This window comes from Mauremys mutica, chromosome 11 (genome assembly GCF_020497125.1).
Source record: "Mauremys mutica isolate MM-2020 ecotype Southern chromosome 11, ASM2049712v1, whole genome shotgun sequence".
Taxonomy (NCBI): domain Eukaryota; kingdom Metazoa; phylum Chordata; order Testudines; family Geoemydidae; genus Mauremys; species Mauremys mutica.
In genome coordinates, this window is record NC_059082.1 from 26761024 (window position 1) to 26778370 (window position 17347).

The 17347-nt window shown below is 40.5% G+C and overlaps 1 protein-coding gene across 1 annotated transcript in view; it reads right to left on the reverse strand.

Annotated features, from left to right (window-relative positions):
* Positions 1–2122: 2122 nt before the first annotated feature.
* The window catches only part of ADAM10 (ADAM metallopeptidase domain 10), a 119861-nt gene continuing 104636 nt past the window's right edge, over positions 2123–17347 (reverse strand). Inside the window, exons 13-16 of the mRNA XM_044978981.1 lie at positions 14758–14866; positions 13315–13535; positions 4975–5101; positions 2123–4383 (exon numbers count right to left, since the gene is read on the reverse strand). Coding sequence (XP_044834916.1) covers positions 4289–4383; positions 4975–5101; positions 13315–13535; positions 14758–14866 — 552 coding nt within the window. The 3' untranslated portion in view covers positions 2123–4288. The remainder of the gene's footprint in view (positions 4384–4974; positions 5102–13314; positions 13536–14757; positions 14867–17347) is intronic.

Here is a 17347-nt window from a genome sequence, read left to right on the forward strand (position 1 = left end):
GATTTTTTTCAAGTCCAGGACGGGATAAAGAATGGCTTTTTTGATCAATTCAAACTGTAAATCTCCCTAGATTATCTTCAAAACTCAGCAATTTATAGTTTTCTGTGACTGGGAAAGTCTGATTCTGCTGTTGTGGCTACTGGTGCTTCAAGATATGAAAACTATGGTTTCTACCTCCTAAACTATGATCTGAGCGTTGCTGGTAGTGTTGGATTGTACTCTGCCTTCCATTCTGCCTCTGCACCATAATGTGCCTCAGATCCATGTTTTTAGGACTTGCTTCTATCAAACTAGAAAGTTATGATAATTAAAGACATCCAGTGTTCCTTCTAGCTTCCTTGAAGGCTGGAGGTATGTTTGTGTTAAGAGGCTACTGAACTGATCTTGCTTTTAGAGCAAGGGCCGAAGGCTAGAACCCAAGTACAATTCCTCTATAAGGCTGAAGTCACAGGCACCCTTTGCTACTTCATATGATGAAAGGCACCCACACGAAAAAACTTAACAAATCTGCCACAAAAGCCACCATAATGGAGAACAGATTATAACAGCTGATTTTGGGTTTAGTGTCCAAGATATCTATGTACATGGACCAACATTTTCAAACTTGTTTTTGTAAAGTTAGACACCCTAATTCCTCATTTACACACCTAAATAGTGGCCTATTTTCAGAGACCTGCGGGTGCACAATACCTTTAAAAATCAGGCCACTTCTTTGAGTGCCTAAATGTAAATTTAGGGCCTAATTTCAGGAAAATCAAGTATGAAATATTTGGATAATATCAAGATCTATACGGAGGCTGCTGAAGCCTCAGCATCAAGGAAACCTAGGCTTAGATATACTCAAGCTAGTGCTTTTAATCACCTTACGTGAACTAATGTTTCCTAGTTCTATTCACCTTTCTTCAAAATTAGTAACTTTCCCTTCTGCTTTCTTTATGTGAGATGGGAACTGTAATGAAAAAGTGAGACTGAGCCACTGATTCATAGAATCTTTGCTGCTTTGATTGACTAGATAAAATGTCATGTTAAAGGGAATCACACGAAGACCTTCTTTCGGACATTCACACCATGCTGGCTGCACATCCCCCCTAAAGGAAAAAAAGCTGTTTAATGAATAAAAACGTTTTAGAAGTACGAAGACAACTGAATTCAATTAGCAGATATATCCTGGGGAAATCAGATTAGTTACCAAAAATAAAGCCATTTACACACTTGTAGGTCTACAAGGACAAATTTAAAAGAAAACAGGAACCACGTTTTTAAGTGCTTATAGGTCATTTTCCCCATTTTCAGTTCACAGTTAGGCATCTAAATCCCTATTTAGGCACCTGAAAAGGTTATCTGGCTTCCAGAGGTGCAGAGCTCCCACTGATAATCTAATAATTCTTTTTGCACCCAACTGTACAATTTAATTCTAAGAGCAAGCAGTGATGTCAAAATCTTGAAAACAATACATCAAAGCATGCTCAGGAATTCCTCAGATCAATTGCTCAGTTGGAGAAAGAAGAGCTTCAAGCATATATTCCTTACACTGCACAACCTCTGAATGAAAGATGTGGCTGGCAGGCCTTTTAATATAAATCTTAGTCCAACCAGTTAAAAAAATAAATCTATTTTCAAAGATCTGTCCACTAAAAATTAAAAACTATCTATATTGACAGTGTTAACAGACCATAAAAATCAGATTTGCCAAGCACGTTTTGAAAACTTATTAGTTATCTTCAGTGAATTTTATATTGTCAGATAAAATGTCAGAAAGTGAATTTATTTTTCACAAGATCAAGCCAACTAAAGATCTACCTTATATACCTTCACAGTTATTAGCTTAATTTTTAAACATAACAGCAGAGAAGGAGTTTAAAATACTTTGATCAGAAATAAGAAACAGAATAAAGATAATTTTAGAGCTTTATCTTAAAAAGAGTGTTTTCACGGACAAATTTTCTTCTATTTACTGCATGAAGCTCAAATTGGGAGATGTGGATAACACTTTCTGGTGTATTCATAATGCAGTTATTCTTGTTATAATGGTATCTGTGGTGAAAGATAGAAAAAGTAGGAAGCAGCAGCATTTGTATACTCCTTTTGCTTTGAGTTTAAAAAGCAGGCGAACCTTCAAGATAATTTCATCAAGTCTATTTATTAATGCATTTCAAGTTTCAAAAAAACCATACATATCTTTGCACAATACTTTATTTTTTGCAATTTTAGTAAAAATTTCCAAAGTGAACAAAAAAAGATACTGTATAAAACACAGTGGACATTAAATTGACAGTAGTATTAGATCTCGTTTGTCTTGATCTCTTTTGTTTTACCACATTTTGACTTGCAGTGGAGAGTTCAGTGCACTTTCTCTTTTCAGAAAACATTTAACTTAGACTCAAAATAAAATAGGGCAGCATGTATCTGCTGAAACCCCACCACAGGATAACACTACGAGCGAAAAATTTACATGTCCCAAAGGTTATCACACTCAAGAAGTTACTAAGAACTCTTGCTGAATTAAAGTCACCATTTTAGAAACGCAAACCCACTTCCAGTCTTTGCACAGTCTGAAAACAAATGTATTTAAAATGATTTAAAAGCAACTACATACATTTCTAACTTATTAAGATTGTTTGGAATTATTTATAGTCTATGGGGTTTCATGTACAAAATTTGTCTCTAAACCATGTACAAAAAGCTGTATTTTGAAAAAAGTCACCACATACTGTACAAGTTTACAAGGAAGAGATCCCATTATATTCTGTAATATTTTTGGCCTTGCTGGCTTGCGTCACATTATGAGAATGATTGTGTAAACTTTATACTCTTAAAAAAACAAAACCAAAAAAGAAAGCCTGTCCAACCCTTAATAAGTTTTCTCCTAAGCAAAGCCAGGAAAATTATAGCCATTTGCCTCTAATTAGCTTGCAGCTTTTGGAAAACAAGCAATAAATATGTCACAAGCTTAAACTTTTGTAATGCCCCTTTCATTTCTGCATAGCAGTAAGCATGTTAAGACATTAAATGCTTTTGTTTTCTTTTTTAAAAAAATGCCAATTATTTACATTCGTACTACAAACTTTGGAATGGGACATTGTGCTGTTTGAACTTCACTACTGTTATAAAATATTTAAGGGAAAATCAGTTGGCCTAACTACAATTTTAAGTCAGCTACAGTAGGTGGAATATTACTGTATTTTAGTGGTTATTCATTAACAGTATCATGCTGGAAAGTTATCTAAATATTTGATAAATTAAAAAATAGAAACTACACTTTTCATCCTTCCCATTTCTTCAGAATCATGAACGTAATTACCACACTACGAATATCTGAACAACCCAAATAAACCGGTTGCAGTCCTTAAAACAAGTTGTATAACAGGCATATTTCTCTGCCAAAGCATGGAAATATTTCATCCAACTCTTCATTATTTAACAGAATAATCAGACGAAAATTAAAAATACTTATGCTGAACTACAAGAAATCAGACATTTATATAAAATGTAATTTTGAAACATTCTGGCATATGCGAAGTTTGCACACTTGTTGCATGTATTCCAAAAAGAGGATTCAAACTTGTGTGCTGTGTCTTAGCAGCTGTTTGATAAAAGATGAAATGAGTACTTGAACCAACTCTGATCCTAATAAAAAAAGTTTGAATTGATTCAAAACTGCTGTGTAAAGCATTACAGAATCCTTGACCATTATACACCTCCATCCTCTGTTATCCTGAGTAAGTCAATTAAACAGTAATTTCTTCATTAATAGCGGAAAAGTTTTATAATACAAAGAAACATCCATATTGCAATTCTTTTGTTTACAATTGCACACAGAAGTACGGGTGTACATTAGAAATACATGTCTGCATATAACAATTTATATACATTGGCAGGTTATGTCTCCAATGTTGAGGTGGTCTAGCTTCCTACCCTTGATTGGCAGTTGAAAAATATATACATATATATTTTCAATTTGTGAATAAAAGTTTTACTAGAGCCAAGTTTGCCTGCAAGTGAAGAAAATGCAGCAATGAAGAGCAGAAAAGGGGGGAAAAAAACCATGATAATCTAAAGACTTTTGTGCCATTAGGTTAAAAATATCTGTAAGAAAATCACTTCTCTCTCTGGAAGGTCCAATAATTAAAAATTAAACTCCTCCACTTGTTTGAGGACATAACATCTTGCCTTTTTTTCTTCTATTTTTGTTTGAGAGTTGGACTGGGGACAGTGACTTAATAGGTTTTCTTTGGAGTGAAGTTTTCCCATTGTAGGCACTAGGAAGAACCAAGGCAAAAATCTGTAGTTAACGTCTCATGTGTCCCATCTGATAAGTCTCCCGGGGCCTCTGACGTGGTGGCTGTTGAGTTGTTTGTGGTGGTCTCCTCCTCTTTAAAGTGCCTGTTATAAACAGAGAAAAAACATGAGTTGGAGGAGGGGGAATCAAAGAATGCATTTTTAAAAGAATGACTGCCAATAAAATGAAGTACAATTCCAGGTTGGCAAATTAAATATGAAAGGATATTTTCATGCTTTGTGAAAAGCACAATATTTAAAATTTCAAGAAGAAAAGTTTCAACAGACAACTACATGGTGTGAACATGTAATGTATTGTAAATAAACTGCTACATACGATGATTTTCTGACAGAAATGTGGTGTAGGGAGAAGGAGTAAAAGGAATTCTACGTTAGTAACTGCAACAACTACTGCTATACTTTCCACATATTCCATATGTTTGTAGGCCATATTTGGACTAGGAGGAAGTGAGATGTAATTTTATCTGGCTACACAGTAGACCAGATTTGAGAAATAGTTCTATGGGGTTATAACTGGCACGAAAAAAGCAACGCATGTAACCTTGTAGTTTCACAGTGCCAGACTACAGAACTAGCGCTACAGTTTCTCAACCCTTGAAAAGGGCAAGGCATATAGTTGAGAATACAGGCTCTACCTTCTCACTTCTGTTGTCTTAATCACTTGGATGTACTTACCTGGGAGTGGTTTAGGAGGCGGCAACTTTGGATTACTGCTCGGAGTATGAACACTGCATATTTTAATGAATCCAGCCATTAACATGATCAGAGCAATTCCCATAAGCAATACTGCCCACCAGTGAGCCTAAAACACATTACAAAACAAGGTTTAAAAAAAAAAAGACAGTACATTGTTACATTTATTTGGCTGAATTCTGTAAGGTTTCCCATACAATGAAATATACTAACAAGTTACATAAAATAAATCAGTGGCATTAATGAATGTATCTAATAATCCATTTAAACATGGCTAGGAATTTATTGCATCTCATATGGGTGAACACAGACACTAAACTCCCCCAACTTGATAATAGCTTTTTTGAGCTCTAGCATTGTTGTTTCACTTAATGATTAATTCTATTGCTATTTTATTATAGTAAAACTTATAGAAGTCTCAAATCTTCCAGTGCCAGCTATTTATAAAAGCCAGCACCTCCCATGGATTTGGCAGACATATTCCAAGGCAGTGAGTAAATCAATTCACACACTGCAAGAAAAAGTCAAAAGAAAAAGGACAAAGGATTAAGTTGCTGTATTGCAGCTTGGGCACAATTAAGCAATTAGGTAAGAATTTGCGTATTTTTTCAGAGCTCTTAGCTGACAAACTGGCCTTTGCTTTGCATGCAGAAAGTAATGAAATCTAGCCATAAAGTAAAATTCAGTTACAACTAATGTTTTGTCATTTTTTCATAATAGAAGACTGCAGAAATTGACTCTTAAATGCTGTTGCAATGGAAGTAAATATACCCTAGGGAGAATACACAAAAATATAGTCCATGGAAGGAAAGGGAAGATTTAAAACAAGTTCTCCCTCCACTTCTGAAACATAATTTTATATATAATTTATAAAAATTATGTTTCAGAAGTGGAGGGAGAACTTGTTTTAAATCTTCCCTTTCCTTCCATGGACTATATTTGTGTGTATTCTCCCTAGGGTATATTTACTTCCATTGCAACAGCATTTAAGAGTCAATTTCTGCAGTCTTCTGTTATGAAAAAATGACAAAACATTAGTTGTAACTGAATTTTACTTTATGGCTAGATTTCATTACTTTCTGCATGAAAATAATAATAATATAATATATATATAGGATTTGCTTGCCTCACACAGCAGAGCAGTGTCCATGTAGTATACATGAGACCTTGGATGAGAAATACTAATGCGATACACTCCCTGTATGATACAGTAACACTTGCTATTAGCCAAGGTTCTCGTTCCCCTACCGACACTTGAGAAGGGCTACCGGCAGGGCTTTCAGGGAGAGGTCCTTGACTCTGGAATTCATTCCTCCTGCCTCCACTTGAACCCAACACTGGCCAGGATTTATTACTTTCAGGACATACTGTAAACATTTCAGTTTATTAGAGGCTTAAGGAGGAAAAAGTGAAAATGGAGAAGCTTATTTTACTGTTAGATCTTTTTATGGTACCTTTGATCTGTTCATTAAGTGTATTAATAATTCTTAGGCTACATCTACACTACACACCAGTTTTCATTACAAGCAATAATGAAAAGTAAGTGGTGGCCACACTGCTATGTAGCTACATGTCAGTGAAAGGCTCTGCAGAGAAGCAGCAGCAGCGAGCTGATGGAACCTTTCCCCACTGCATCTCACTACCAAAAAGCCCTCCCCCAGAGCGGGGAGAAAGCTCCAGCAGTGGTGAGCTAGTAAAGACTTTCTGCACAGCTCCCCGCTGTAGGACTCTCTTCCTCTGACAGGGGAAGGCTTCAGTGGTAGCCTGGAGAGGGACTGCTTGGGCTGTAGAGAGCTGTGTATGGTATAAAGCTGGGTAGATACCCACAGGCAGTGCCTCACTGCGTACACTGCTATTAATACCCAGGGGGTTCCCAACTGGTGGACAGCAATATCAAAGACTATAGTTAGAGTTATCTAACACCTATTATAATCTTGTTTACAGTTACTGAACTTAGACAAACTGGTCACTCAGATGGGAATTTTCCATACTTTCTCTCTGCCACACAATGGAGGTTTTTATAAGACTGCCACTTTCAAGAAATCAGTTAGTGAAACAGGTACTTTTGCCTAGGTTAAATTCTAACATTTTAAAAACAATTCTCCTGCCTCAAGGATTCAAATTAGGAATTTGTTATCTGGCAGGGAGGATGTCTGAGGTTGGAGATGTGTCATTCACTGTCCCTGAGGAAAGCAGACATATATTTGGCCAAGTTATAATATGCAGAGAATTTGCATATGGGCACTACAGTTTGATCCCTACTTGTCCTTTATTTTCTCTACAGTCCAACTGCACTGCATGTGCTCCCAGCCCCCAAGTGAATCTCCTGCATTACATGCTTATGATAAGAACAGAGAAAGCCTTCCAGCTGAAACACAGGCTGCTTCCTGCCACCTCTCTATTCTTAAAATACGTTTTAGACTAAGGGAAGGTGCACGGGGCTGGGAACAGAAGACTGAGTTCTAGTCTTCTCTTTCCTTGAACAACATTAATTCTGTGTACTTCACAACCTATATTAAGCAAGCTTTCGTATTCTTAAATTTGGAGGGAGTCAAATTTTCCGCCCATCAAAGACAACTGAGGATCGGAGACACTGCACAGGTTCGCTTCTGACAGAAGTAAGAATAGAACCTATGTCTCTAATACAGCAAACCAAAATCTTATCTAGTTCGTCACAGTGCCTCTCAAAGAACGTGCCAAATCTATGTGCTTGGTTATGTCGTCTTATACAAGAGACAGGCAACAGTGAGCAATGTGCAAGCAAAAAGCAGAACTGACAAACCACCACCACCTACAAATTCTCTTTCAGACCTCTGATCAAATCAAAGGCCATTCTCCACTCCCAGATCAAGGAAAAGAACACAGGAATCCCAATTCCCAGCATTTCAGTGTGGCACAGCAAAAACCACTCACAAATTGTGTGCCAGTTACGCATGAACTTTTCTTTTTAAGGAAATTCTATAAAAATGACATTAAAAACCTTGTTACAGTTGAAAAGATAAGCATTCCAAAGTTAAGAAATGCCAGATTTATTGTGCAACTTTAATTCTGCCCCCTTCCATTTTTGCATTATGACAGTCTAATTAAATAATCACATGCTATTTTTTCATAGGCCTCTAACATATTGGGAGGTGAATGCGGCAAGGTTTTGTAAGCAGTGAGACTTGAAATGTGGAAAAAAAGATAGCATGCAATGATGTAATTAAAAACTGTATAATAATGCACAGGCACAAAGGGGCAAAATTAAGGTTGCACAGACAGCTGTTAACTTCTTGAATGCTTTAGTTTGCAATCTATAATAATTTTCATTTAGTAGTTTTTATATCGCATATGAATGAGGCTGACAGATTTATTACATACCATATCTTTACATATTACTTCTGTATTTGCTGCATACATCTAAAATCTGCATGCTTATTTCCATACAAATTCATGAGATTACTTATCTAATTTGTATATGCTAATAGTAAATGTAATATTTTATCAAACATTTCTCAGCGCTATATATTTTGACTCATGCTTTTGATTTGGTGTAAAATGGAACATTTTTAGTTCAAAAGGAAAGTTAAGCCATAGCAAATACACTTAAATTCCTGTTTAAGCATCTAATTCCCTAGAAGTAGGGTGTCAGTTTCGTATTTCATCATCCATACAAAGCTTAAGGTATTACCTGGCTGGTTAAAGCAAACTACTTACCTGTGACTGGAGTTCCCTTGAAGGTAGCATCCTCTAAAGAGCCAACTCTTTGGCCAGGTCCTTGATGCACACTAGCAAGCTTAGTAGATAAAGTTCAAAACCCTTATGAGGCAGTTAAAGTTAACCATTAATGCAGTTAGGAAATAGTTATGTATTTCGTACTAGACTGTTTTAAAGACAAGATACGGCTCCCCCTCGCCCCCACCAAAACACTGCTATAAACCGACACTACAAAGATATCTATGTGAAAAGGAGGGGCACAACAAATAGGGGGCCCAGGCCCACCTCCTACTTGGCAGGCTCTGAGCAGAGACTCCAGCAGCTGCTGCCTCACCTTCCGGCCATGCCCAAGACAGCAGTATGCGTAGGCCCTACCAAATTCATAGCCATGAAAAATGCATCACTTGTACCCTATACTATAGGGATTTCATGGGGAGACCAGCATTTCTCCAGACCCAAAAGGGGTTTGCGGGGGGGGAGGGGTTGGAAGGTTATTTTGGGGGAGTCACAGTATTGCCACACTCACTTCTGCACTGCCTTCAGAGCTGGGTGGCTAGAGCACGGTGGCTGCTGGCCAGGCACCCAGCTCTGAAGGCAGTGCAGAAGCAAGGGTGGTAATACCATACCAGACAATCCTACTTCTGCACTGCTGCTGGCGGTGGCTCTACCTTCAGAGCTGGGCTCCTGGCCATCAGCTGCCGTTCTCCAGCCCCCCAGCTCTGAAGGCAGTGCTGCCACCAGCAACAGCGCAGAAATATAGGTAGCAGTACTGCAACCCCCCCTGCAATAACCTTACGATGCCCCCCCCAAAAAACCCACTTCTTTTTGGGTCAGGTCCCCTACAATTACAACATAGTGAAATTTCAGATTTAAATATCTGAAATTGTGATATTTATTATTTTTAAAACCCCATCACAGTGAAATTGACCAAAATAGACCATGAATTTGGTAGGGCTTTAAGTATGGGGCAACCCTGCAGCCTGGGACCCACTGACCATACAGGAGTAACAGGCTGGAGTGCCACATCCCTGCCCCATGAGGAAGCCCCTGCCAGAATCCTGGTGCTATGGGCTGGCGAGGAAGGCCTCAGTACTTCCCCAAATTCCTTTCCCTTGGTGGGGCAGTAGTGGGGGTTGCAGCCCTGATACTGGGGCTTTCCACAGGGAGCTGGGGGCCTGCAGACTGCACAGTAACTCCCCCTGCGCTCTCTGGCCCGTGCCCTGCCCTGGCACCGGGGGCCCTGGGCATCCCAGCACTTCCTTCCCTGGCTGCAGCCCCACAAAACTGCCTGCAGCTGAGTCTGCCCTGTCAGCTGTAGGTGAAGCTGAGCCATGCCTGTGGGGCACACTGCGGATTCTTTGCCCCAGGACAGGCACCCTACTGGAGTAGAGTGACATTAGCAAATTCCTTTTCCTCTCAAAAAGGATATTTAGATTTTACAGAGAACTGACTGTGTACATATACTAGAACAAACGGGAAGCGTTATATACCTATACTGTATTAGGTATTCATCAAGCAATGAAAATTGCATTAATAAATGACAGCATATTTATCAGCGCTTCAATAACCACTAAATTATGGTCAAGTGAGCAAATCAGAGTGAATTTCAGTAAGATTTGTGTGCTCAATTCTTTTAGGGCGCTTTGGAAAATCAGCTTTAATTTTTAATGTAATCAATTGTTGGTCTGAAAGAGTTGACAAAAAAAATGCTGAGGACTGCTCAGTGGATGTATTCATATTATAAATCCCTAGATGGGGTGGGCAAACTTTTTGGGCCGAGGGCCACATCTGGGTGGGGAAATTGTATGCAGGGCTGGGGCAGGGGTGTGGGAGGGAGTGCGGTGTGCAGGAAGGGGCTCAGGGCAAGGGATTGGTGCAGAGAGGTGCGGGGTGTAGGAGGGGGCTGAGGGCAGGGGGTTGGAGTGTAGGAGGGGTGCAGAATGCAGGGTGCAGCAGGGATGCATGGTGCAGGCAGGGGGCTTAGGGCAGGCAGTTGGGGGGCGGGGTGCAGGAGGGGTTCGGGCTCCGGGGTGGCATGCACCGGGGCAATGGCAGGCTCCCTGCATGCCTGCCCTGTTCCCGGCCCCACGTCACTCCAGGAAGTGCTGCAGCCCCTGGGGGAAGGGGGCAGAGGGCTCCGCATGCGCTGCCCTTGCCATGCCTCCAGGTACCTCCCCCGAAGCTCCCATTGGCCGTGGTTCCCCATTCCCAGCCAATGGGAGCTGCGGGGGGCAGTGTCTGGAGGCAAGGGCCCAGGGGCCACAGGGAATCCTGCAGCAATTCCAAATGCCGGATCCAAAGCCCTGAGGGGCCAGATTGGGCCCGCGGGCCGTAGTTTGCCCACCTCTGCCCTAGATGCTAGGATTACAAGGGACACATGACAGCACATCTAATTTCCTACACTTAACGCAAGCTATGCTGTACCTAGACAGTTTCATTTTTAAAAATTTCCACAATGACCTATCTTGCCAGGCTGTTCTATTGTCAAATTGCTCTTACTGTTGAGGAAACACTTCCCTTCTAAACTTAACTTAACGTTTCTGGCCAGCCTTGCAGGTGTCATTCTCCCTGCTTATTTTGGAGTAGAACCATCAACTCCTCCTTAATTTATTTAAGCTATGCACGATCCTCAAATTTTTCTTTATACATCATATTTTTCTTCAGTTGCTCTTTGTATTCAGTGTTATTGTGACCATATACAATTAGGTCTATAAAAGGAAACCAAATAAAAAAAAATAAGTTTCAAGATGACTAAAACCAAAACTGACTAGTAAATGTACACAAAAATACAATGGAAATAGAAACAGATCAATGATATTACAAAGGTAATCGAGGCACAAGCTTTAGCTGGTACAGACGACTTGCCCACCTTCCCCATAGGTAAGGCCACCAGGAGCACAATGAACCTGTGCTCAAGTCCCTCCATTGGCATGAGAAGCTGACCCGGAGCCAGTTTAAATCTTTGGCCCTGATCTTCAAAACATTTAATTGATTAAGTCCCAGCTACAACAGAGACTGAATTTTAACCTCTGAACCACAGAAGCAGCTGTGCTCTTCTGGGACAATGTAGATCATAAAGTCCAGGATGAAAAGCAGGATTGCTAGTAACAAAGGATTTTCAATCTAAGGCGGGTGGCTACAGAACAAGCTTCCAGAGCAAACTGAGCATATCCGGACTCTGACTGTCTTTAGGAAACACTGCAAATCCTACCCCTTCAGAGAAGGCTTTCCATTACAAGAACACTAACATTAATACTCCCTTCTACTCGTAAAAACCCAACCAAAATCAAAAAAGTTATCCCAAAACCAATTTTATTTTTTTTATATTTTATTAATTTAAACAGAGGTTTTACTCTGAAGAGAGAGAAGTGCCAGAGACTCAAAGTCCACTAAGGATTTTGATATTGCTATCAGTTTTATGTAGAAGGCATTCAGATACCTCAGTGATGGGTGGCAGTATAAAACCCTAAAACAGACAATCAACTTTGAGTCTTAAATATACACTATAAGAACACTGTGGAAGTGTATAGGCTAACATTCAGACACCTATTTAAGCACACCAAAGGACAATGTTGGTATAGTGAAAATAAGCAGCTAATATTTGGCCTCAGAGTGGAGATGAATCCACTTAGCATCATATGCATCTAATAAAGGGCTTGACAAAAATATACTGTTGAACAGACACTTTAAAACTGTGTTGACGGTACAGAGTTATGATTATGTATAGTTCATTTATGAAGTTCTGACAAGATACTTTTGAAATGAATGGATGGTAATGACAAATATGTTGGTTAAGATTTACAGTGAAAAATCTGGTACCATAGACACATGTAATGAATGAACTATACAGACAAACTATAGATGTACCTAACACAAAGGTGAACACAGAAGTCCAACATGGAAAGCGACTGATGTTTCCTTGCAGCTCTATCTGCTGGATACTCCAGTGGAAAAGTATAATCCCTTTAGGATAAGGGATCAAAAGATACGCAAAAAGCTATGCCCTGATGTTCTGAGGAACTGAGCACCTACATAGGAGGACAAAAGTTTTAAGAGCTGGAAAAAAATGTCAGATTTTTAAAAAATTAAAGGTGACCACTAGTAAAATGAAGAGATATTAGCATCGTTAGAAGCAATATCGTACTACACATACCATAAGCCACTTGCTTCAATTTGTCTCCAGAGGATATTGAACTTTACCTGCTAAGCTTGCTAGTTGGATTATGAGTGTGAAGAAGCAGACCAAAGAGTAAGGATTGAGAATGTACTTTAAGGGTATGTCTACACTGCAGTAAAACACCCGTGGCTGGCGTGTGTCAGCTGACTCAGGCTCATGGGGCTTGTGCTGTGGGACTATAAAATTGCAGTGTAGACAATCGGGCTCTGGGACCCTCGGCAACTCAGCCTGTACCCAAGTATCTACACTGCAATTTTATATCCCAGCAGCCTGAGCACAGTGTCATAGGTCAGCTGTGGGTGTTTTACTGCAGTGTAGACATACCTTAAGAGAACAATGAAATACTGCATATACAGTCATGTTTATCATTAGTCACAAACATTGAATATATTCAATCCATTTTACAGGACTCCTTTATGCTTAGGTTTCCAAACCATTAAGATACTTACCACAATCCATTCTGCAATATTTTCATACAGCTCTGGATTAAAAATTGCTTTCTTTAGTCTGGCTAGAGGACCATCAGCATCGACTAACCGACATCTCATGAATACATCACAATAGCCTTTAAAATCATTGCAGGGGGATCCAGGTTGAAGCGTAATGGTTTTGAGACTGAAATACTGCTCCCACCGATTAGATCCCGTACTTGCACAAGTCATTGGGTCCACTGAAAAAAGTGAATATAATTGAAGACTGGATTTTATTTCATGCCAAGTTTATAACAAAATTCTTTTACACATTCATGCATGTGCAAGGTATATCCAACCCACTACTAAAAATACATTATTACCCTATTAAAAAACTTATCAGGAAGTGGTAATGTAATTATCTTTCATGAAGGTACTATTAACTTGAAAAACAAACATTTATGACATACCGTATATACTCGTTCATAAGCTGAATTTTTTTTTAGTAAAAAAGGGAAGCAGAGAAGGGGTAGGCTTATGAACGCGTATAGAGAGGGAGAGGTGGGACACAGCCCCTCCCCCCAACAGAGGGAGCAAGGAGAGTCAGCACAACCTGCAGAGCCAGAAGGGAAGAGGCGGGGCCAGAGTCTCTCTGCTTCTGGCCACGCTGCTCTCCCCTCAGCCTCCAAAGCAGCTCCGGCCCGGCCCGGCCCAGAGCAGCTCCGGCCCGGCCCGGCCCAGAGCAGCTCCGGCCCGGCCCAGAGACATCCTCCCCTGGCCCTCTCCAGATAAGGTGGGAAGGGATGGGATGAGGAGAGCATGGGGGTCCCAGGCTAAGGATGGGGTCACGTGGGGGGTGGTCACAGGGGTTACTCCCCTGACCTCCAGCTTCTCCCCGCCAAAAAAATTTCCCCACCCATTGCTGTCCTAGCCCATCAAGGTAAGTAGCTGGTGCTCCAGGACACTTTGTTTACTTAGGTTTACCTCTGTGCCTGCGGACGCTCGAGGTAAACAAACCATCTCGGCCCACCAGCGGCTTATCCTGATGGCCCGGGATCCAAAGTTTGCTGACCCCTGAATTATAGGGTCGGCTTATGAATGGGTCATAAAAATTTTCCATTTTTACTCATCCATTGTGGGGGGGTCGCCTTATAAACGAACCAGCTTATGATTGAGTGTATACGGTATCAATGGCCTATCAAATGGGCATTTTACTATTAAGGTCCACTGAGTATCTTTATGGGAGAAGCACATTGTTCATAATAGTACAGAAGTAATAAACACTGAATTATACTTTGTATATTTCCAAAAAACGTGTTTTGGAACAGCAAGACCAAAGGCTTTTTCCACATGCTGTAATTCTTACTCACTCAAACTTGGTGAATATTTTAAAACCACAAAGGTGACTTTAAATAAAATGAAGTCTAGTAAAAACCTTGAAAGATTTACTATTGTATGTGTTTAGAAGTGTGCAAATCTTACTTTTTTTCATGCAGCAGACATGGCACAACTCTTTATCATCCTTGCCATCTGAACTAGCACATGTACATTCCTCCAAGCCATACTTCTCACAGATAGAACCAGCACATTGCTATTGGAGACAAAAGGAGGAAGAATAATTCAAAATCAGGTTCTTTGGTACGCCTTATTCCCATAAATGGGGGAGGCATGCAACAAATACATAGCACAGGAATATGTACAAACAAAATTTTAAATCAAGACCACAGAACTGGAATAGCCATTTGTGAAAATAAAAATAGCTCAAGAGTGTGAAAGATATGGCATTTCAATGTCTTCTTTCCTTTAGGGTGAAAAAAAAAATCAGTAGCAGGAAAGTCTCTAATACTGTATGTAATTCAATGTTTGAATGATCTCAAAATCAAATTCTGAAGCAAGCAAATGAACAGTGATCAAATTATGGGAAAAAAGAAGGGGGGCCCTAGTACTTTGAAGTTGTTCCCTTCTTGGGCTAGATTGCTCTGCATGGTCCCCTACAGTATTAGCAGTTTTAAAGTACTCTCTGACCATATTGGAAATAAAATGTCAAAAAATTCATTAATACAGAGTTAGGGTTGCCCATTGGTAGCTAGTGCCCTTCCAGAATGCCAAGTTCAACAAAACAAACTTCTGAAAACCAGGAAATACAGTTACGGTAAATGCCCATGCAACCTTAACTCTGCTCTCTTTGAGCAATGTCCCACAATGCCCATAATACATTACTTGCACTTTGTCTTGTTGCTCTAATGGGTTAACACTACCTGCATTGCCCTATGCTGAGCCTACTCCTCTGACAGAATACCACAACTGTGAAATTTAACCACTTCATACCCTCTTACAACCCCTTTGCACTTGCACATAGGACACCACATAAATGTACACTTGATTGCCATTTAATTGCCCAGTGTTGTTTTTTAAACAAAAAGAAATATGTTTGCTGGTAGGAGTTAGTGGTCAGTTGTTCTTACTTAGGTTCGCAGTTGAAATGCTAATGTGGCTACATAATAAGCAGCAGGTAGGCCTAGTATTTATATAGTGCTTTTTATCAGCAGATCTCCAATAACTTTACATCATTATCTCCATGTTACAAATAGGAACCCGAGGCACAGAGAGGTGAAGTGGCTTGCCTGGCAGGACAGTGGCTGAGCCAGTAATAGTTCCAGACCAATGTCTGTTCACAGTTATGGGATTCCTCAGTGTTCCTCCTGTCTCTTGGATATTTTGTTATAACAGAATGTGGATAATGGCCGTGGTTTAAAATGTATGAAATGTCTTTATGTCCCAAAACCCTGACAGTGTTGTCATAACAACAGTGTTATATGGTTGTTAACAGTAACTTTAAGTGGGAAAGAGAAGACTGGTTTGTGTCTCATTTTCCAACCCCATCCCACATGTAGCCACCCCACCAAAGTCTCCAACTCCACTACCACTTCCCAGCCTATTAAGCCTTTAGCTGGCACGGTAGAAGCAATTAACATTTAAGAAGTTGCTTCTTGCTGTCTCCTGCCCTATGCTGCTGCATACATATAACAGGCAGCGGCTTACTGGAGGATTGCATGCTATCTGGGTTATGTAGTTTGAGCCGCATCATTGAGCTGGGACCTTCATTCCCACTACTCACCTTTAGGCTTCCCAAACCATGCTGCAGGTCCACCCAGGCCTCCCCTCCTTTAAAACTGGGCCCCAGATTCACCGACACTGGTCAATGTGCCCTCCCTCCCCACCAACAAACAGGGATGATGTGTATCTTAAGTATTCATTTTCTGGATTTTAGAGGTTTTAATTTATGTTATCTTCATCTCCCCTGAATCCCAGCTCACTGGGAGGGGCAGGGAGAAGCACTCACACACGGGAAGAGAAGCACGATTCCCCAGATCACAGAAAACACAGCGAACAGGGAGAGGGGTGAGGCTCCTGGAGACTGCAGCACACAAATGAAAGGGGAGAATTCAGGGCTGACAGCACCCCCCGCCCAAAACCTTCAACTTCCTCAGTTACCCTCATTTTGCAACCCCTGCTTTCTTCTCCACTGCCAGTCACCAATCCATAACCCATCCTGTTACCTGAGCCCCCAGCCTCTCTTCCCTCCCTTACTGCCCATTTCCATTTATCCCCCTGCCCATAATATTCTCATCCCTCGCTGCATACCCAACCCCCTCTTCCCCAATTACCACCTACTCTTGCACCCCTAGTCACCCTTCTTCCTCCCCTCCCAGTGAACCTTCGCATGTGTAATTTATTTACTCTCCAAACACTTTCAGCATCTTCTGAATTTTCTGCTCTATTCATGTTAGATTTATTCAAAAGAAATAAATTCAGATTTTCCCCAAATATTTACAGTTCACTCTCAGATTCTCTCCCATGATGGGTTTCTAACTTCAAAGCTGCAGGCTCAGAGAGGTGTTAAGTGGCCCATTCATCTCAATGAGATGTTCTCAGCTGAAAGAGAATACACTGGAGAGGAATACAGCCTGACAAAGGCTCTGAAACCTGTGAACCTCTCTATTCATGTCAGTGGGTGTTCCCTTTCCCCTCCCCAGTGCTGCAGAGTTTCAAGCTCCTCACCCGTTCTTAG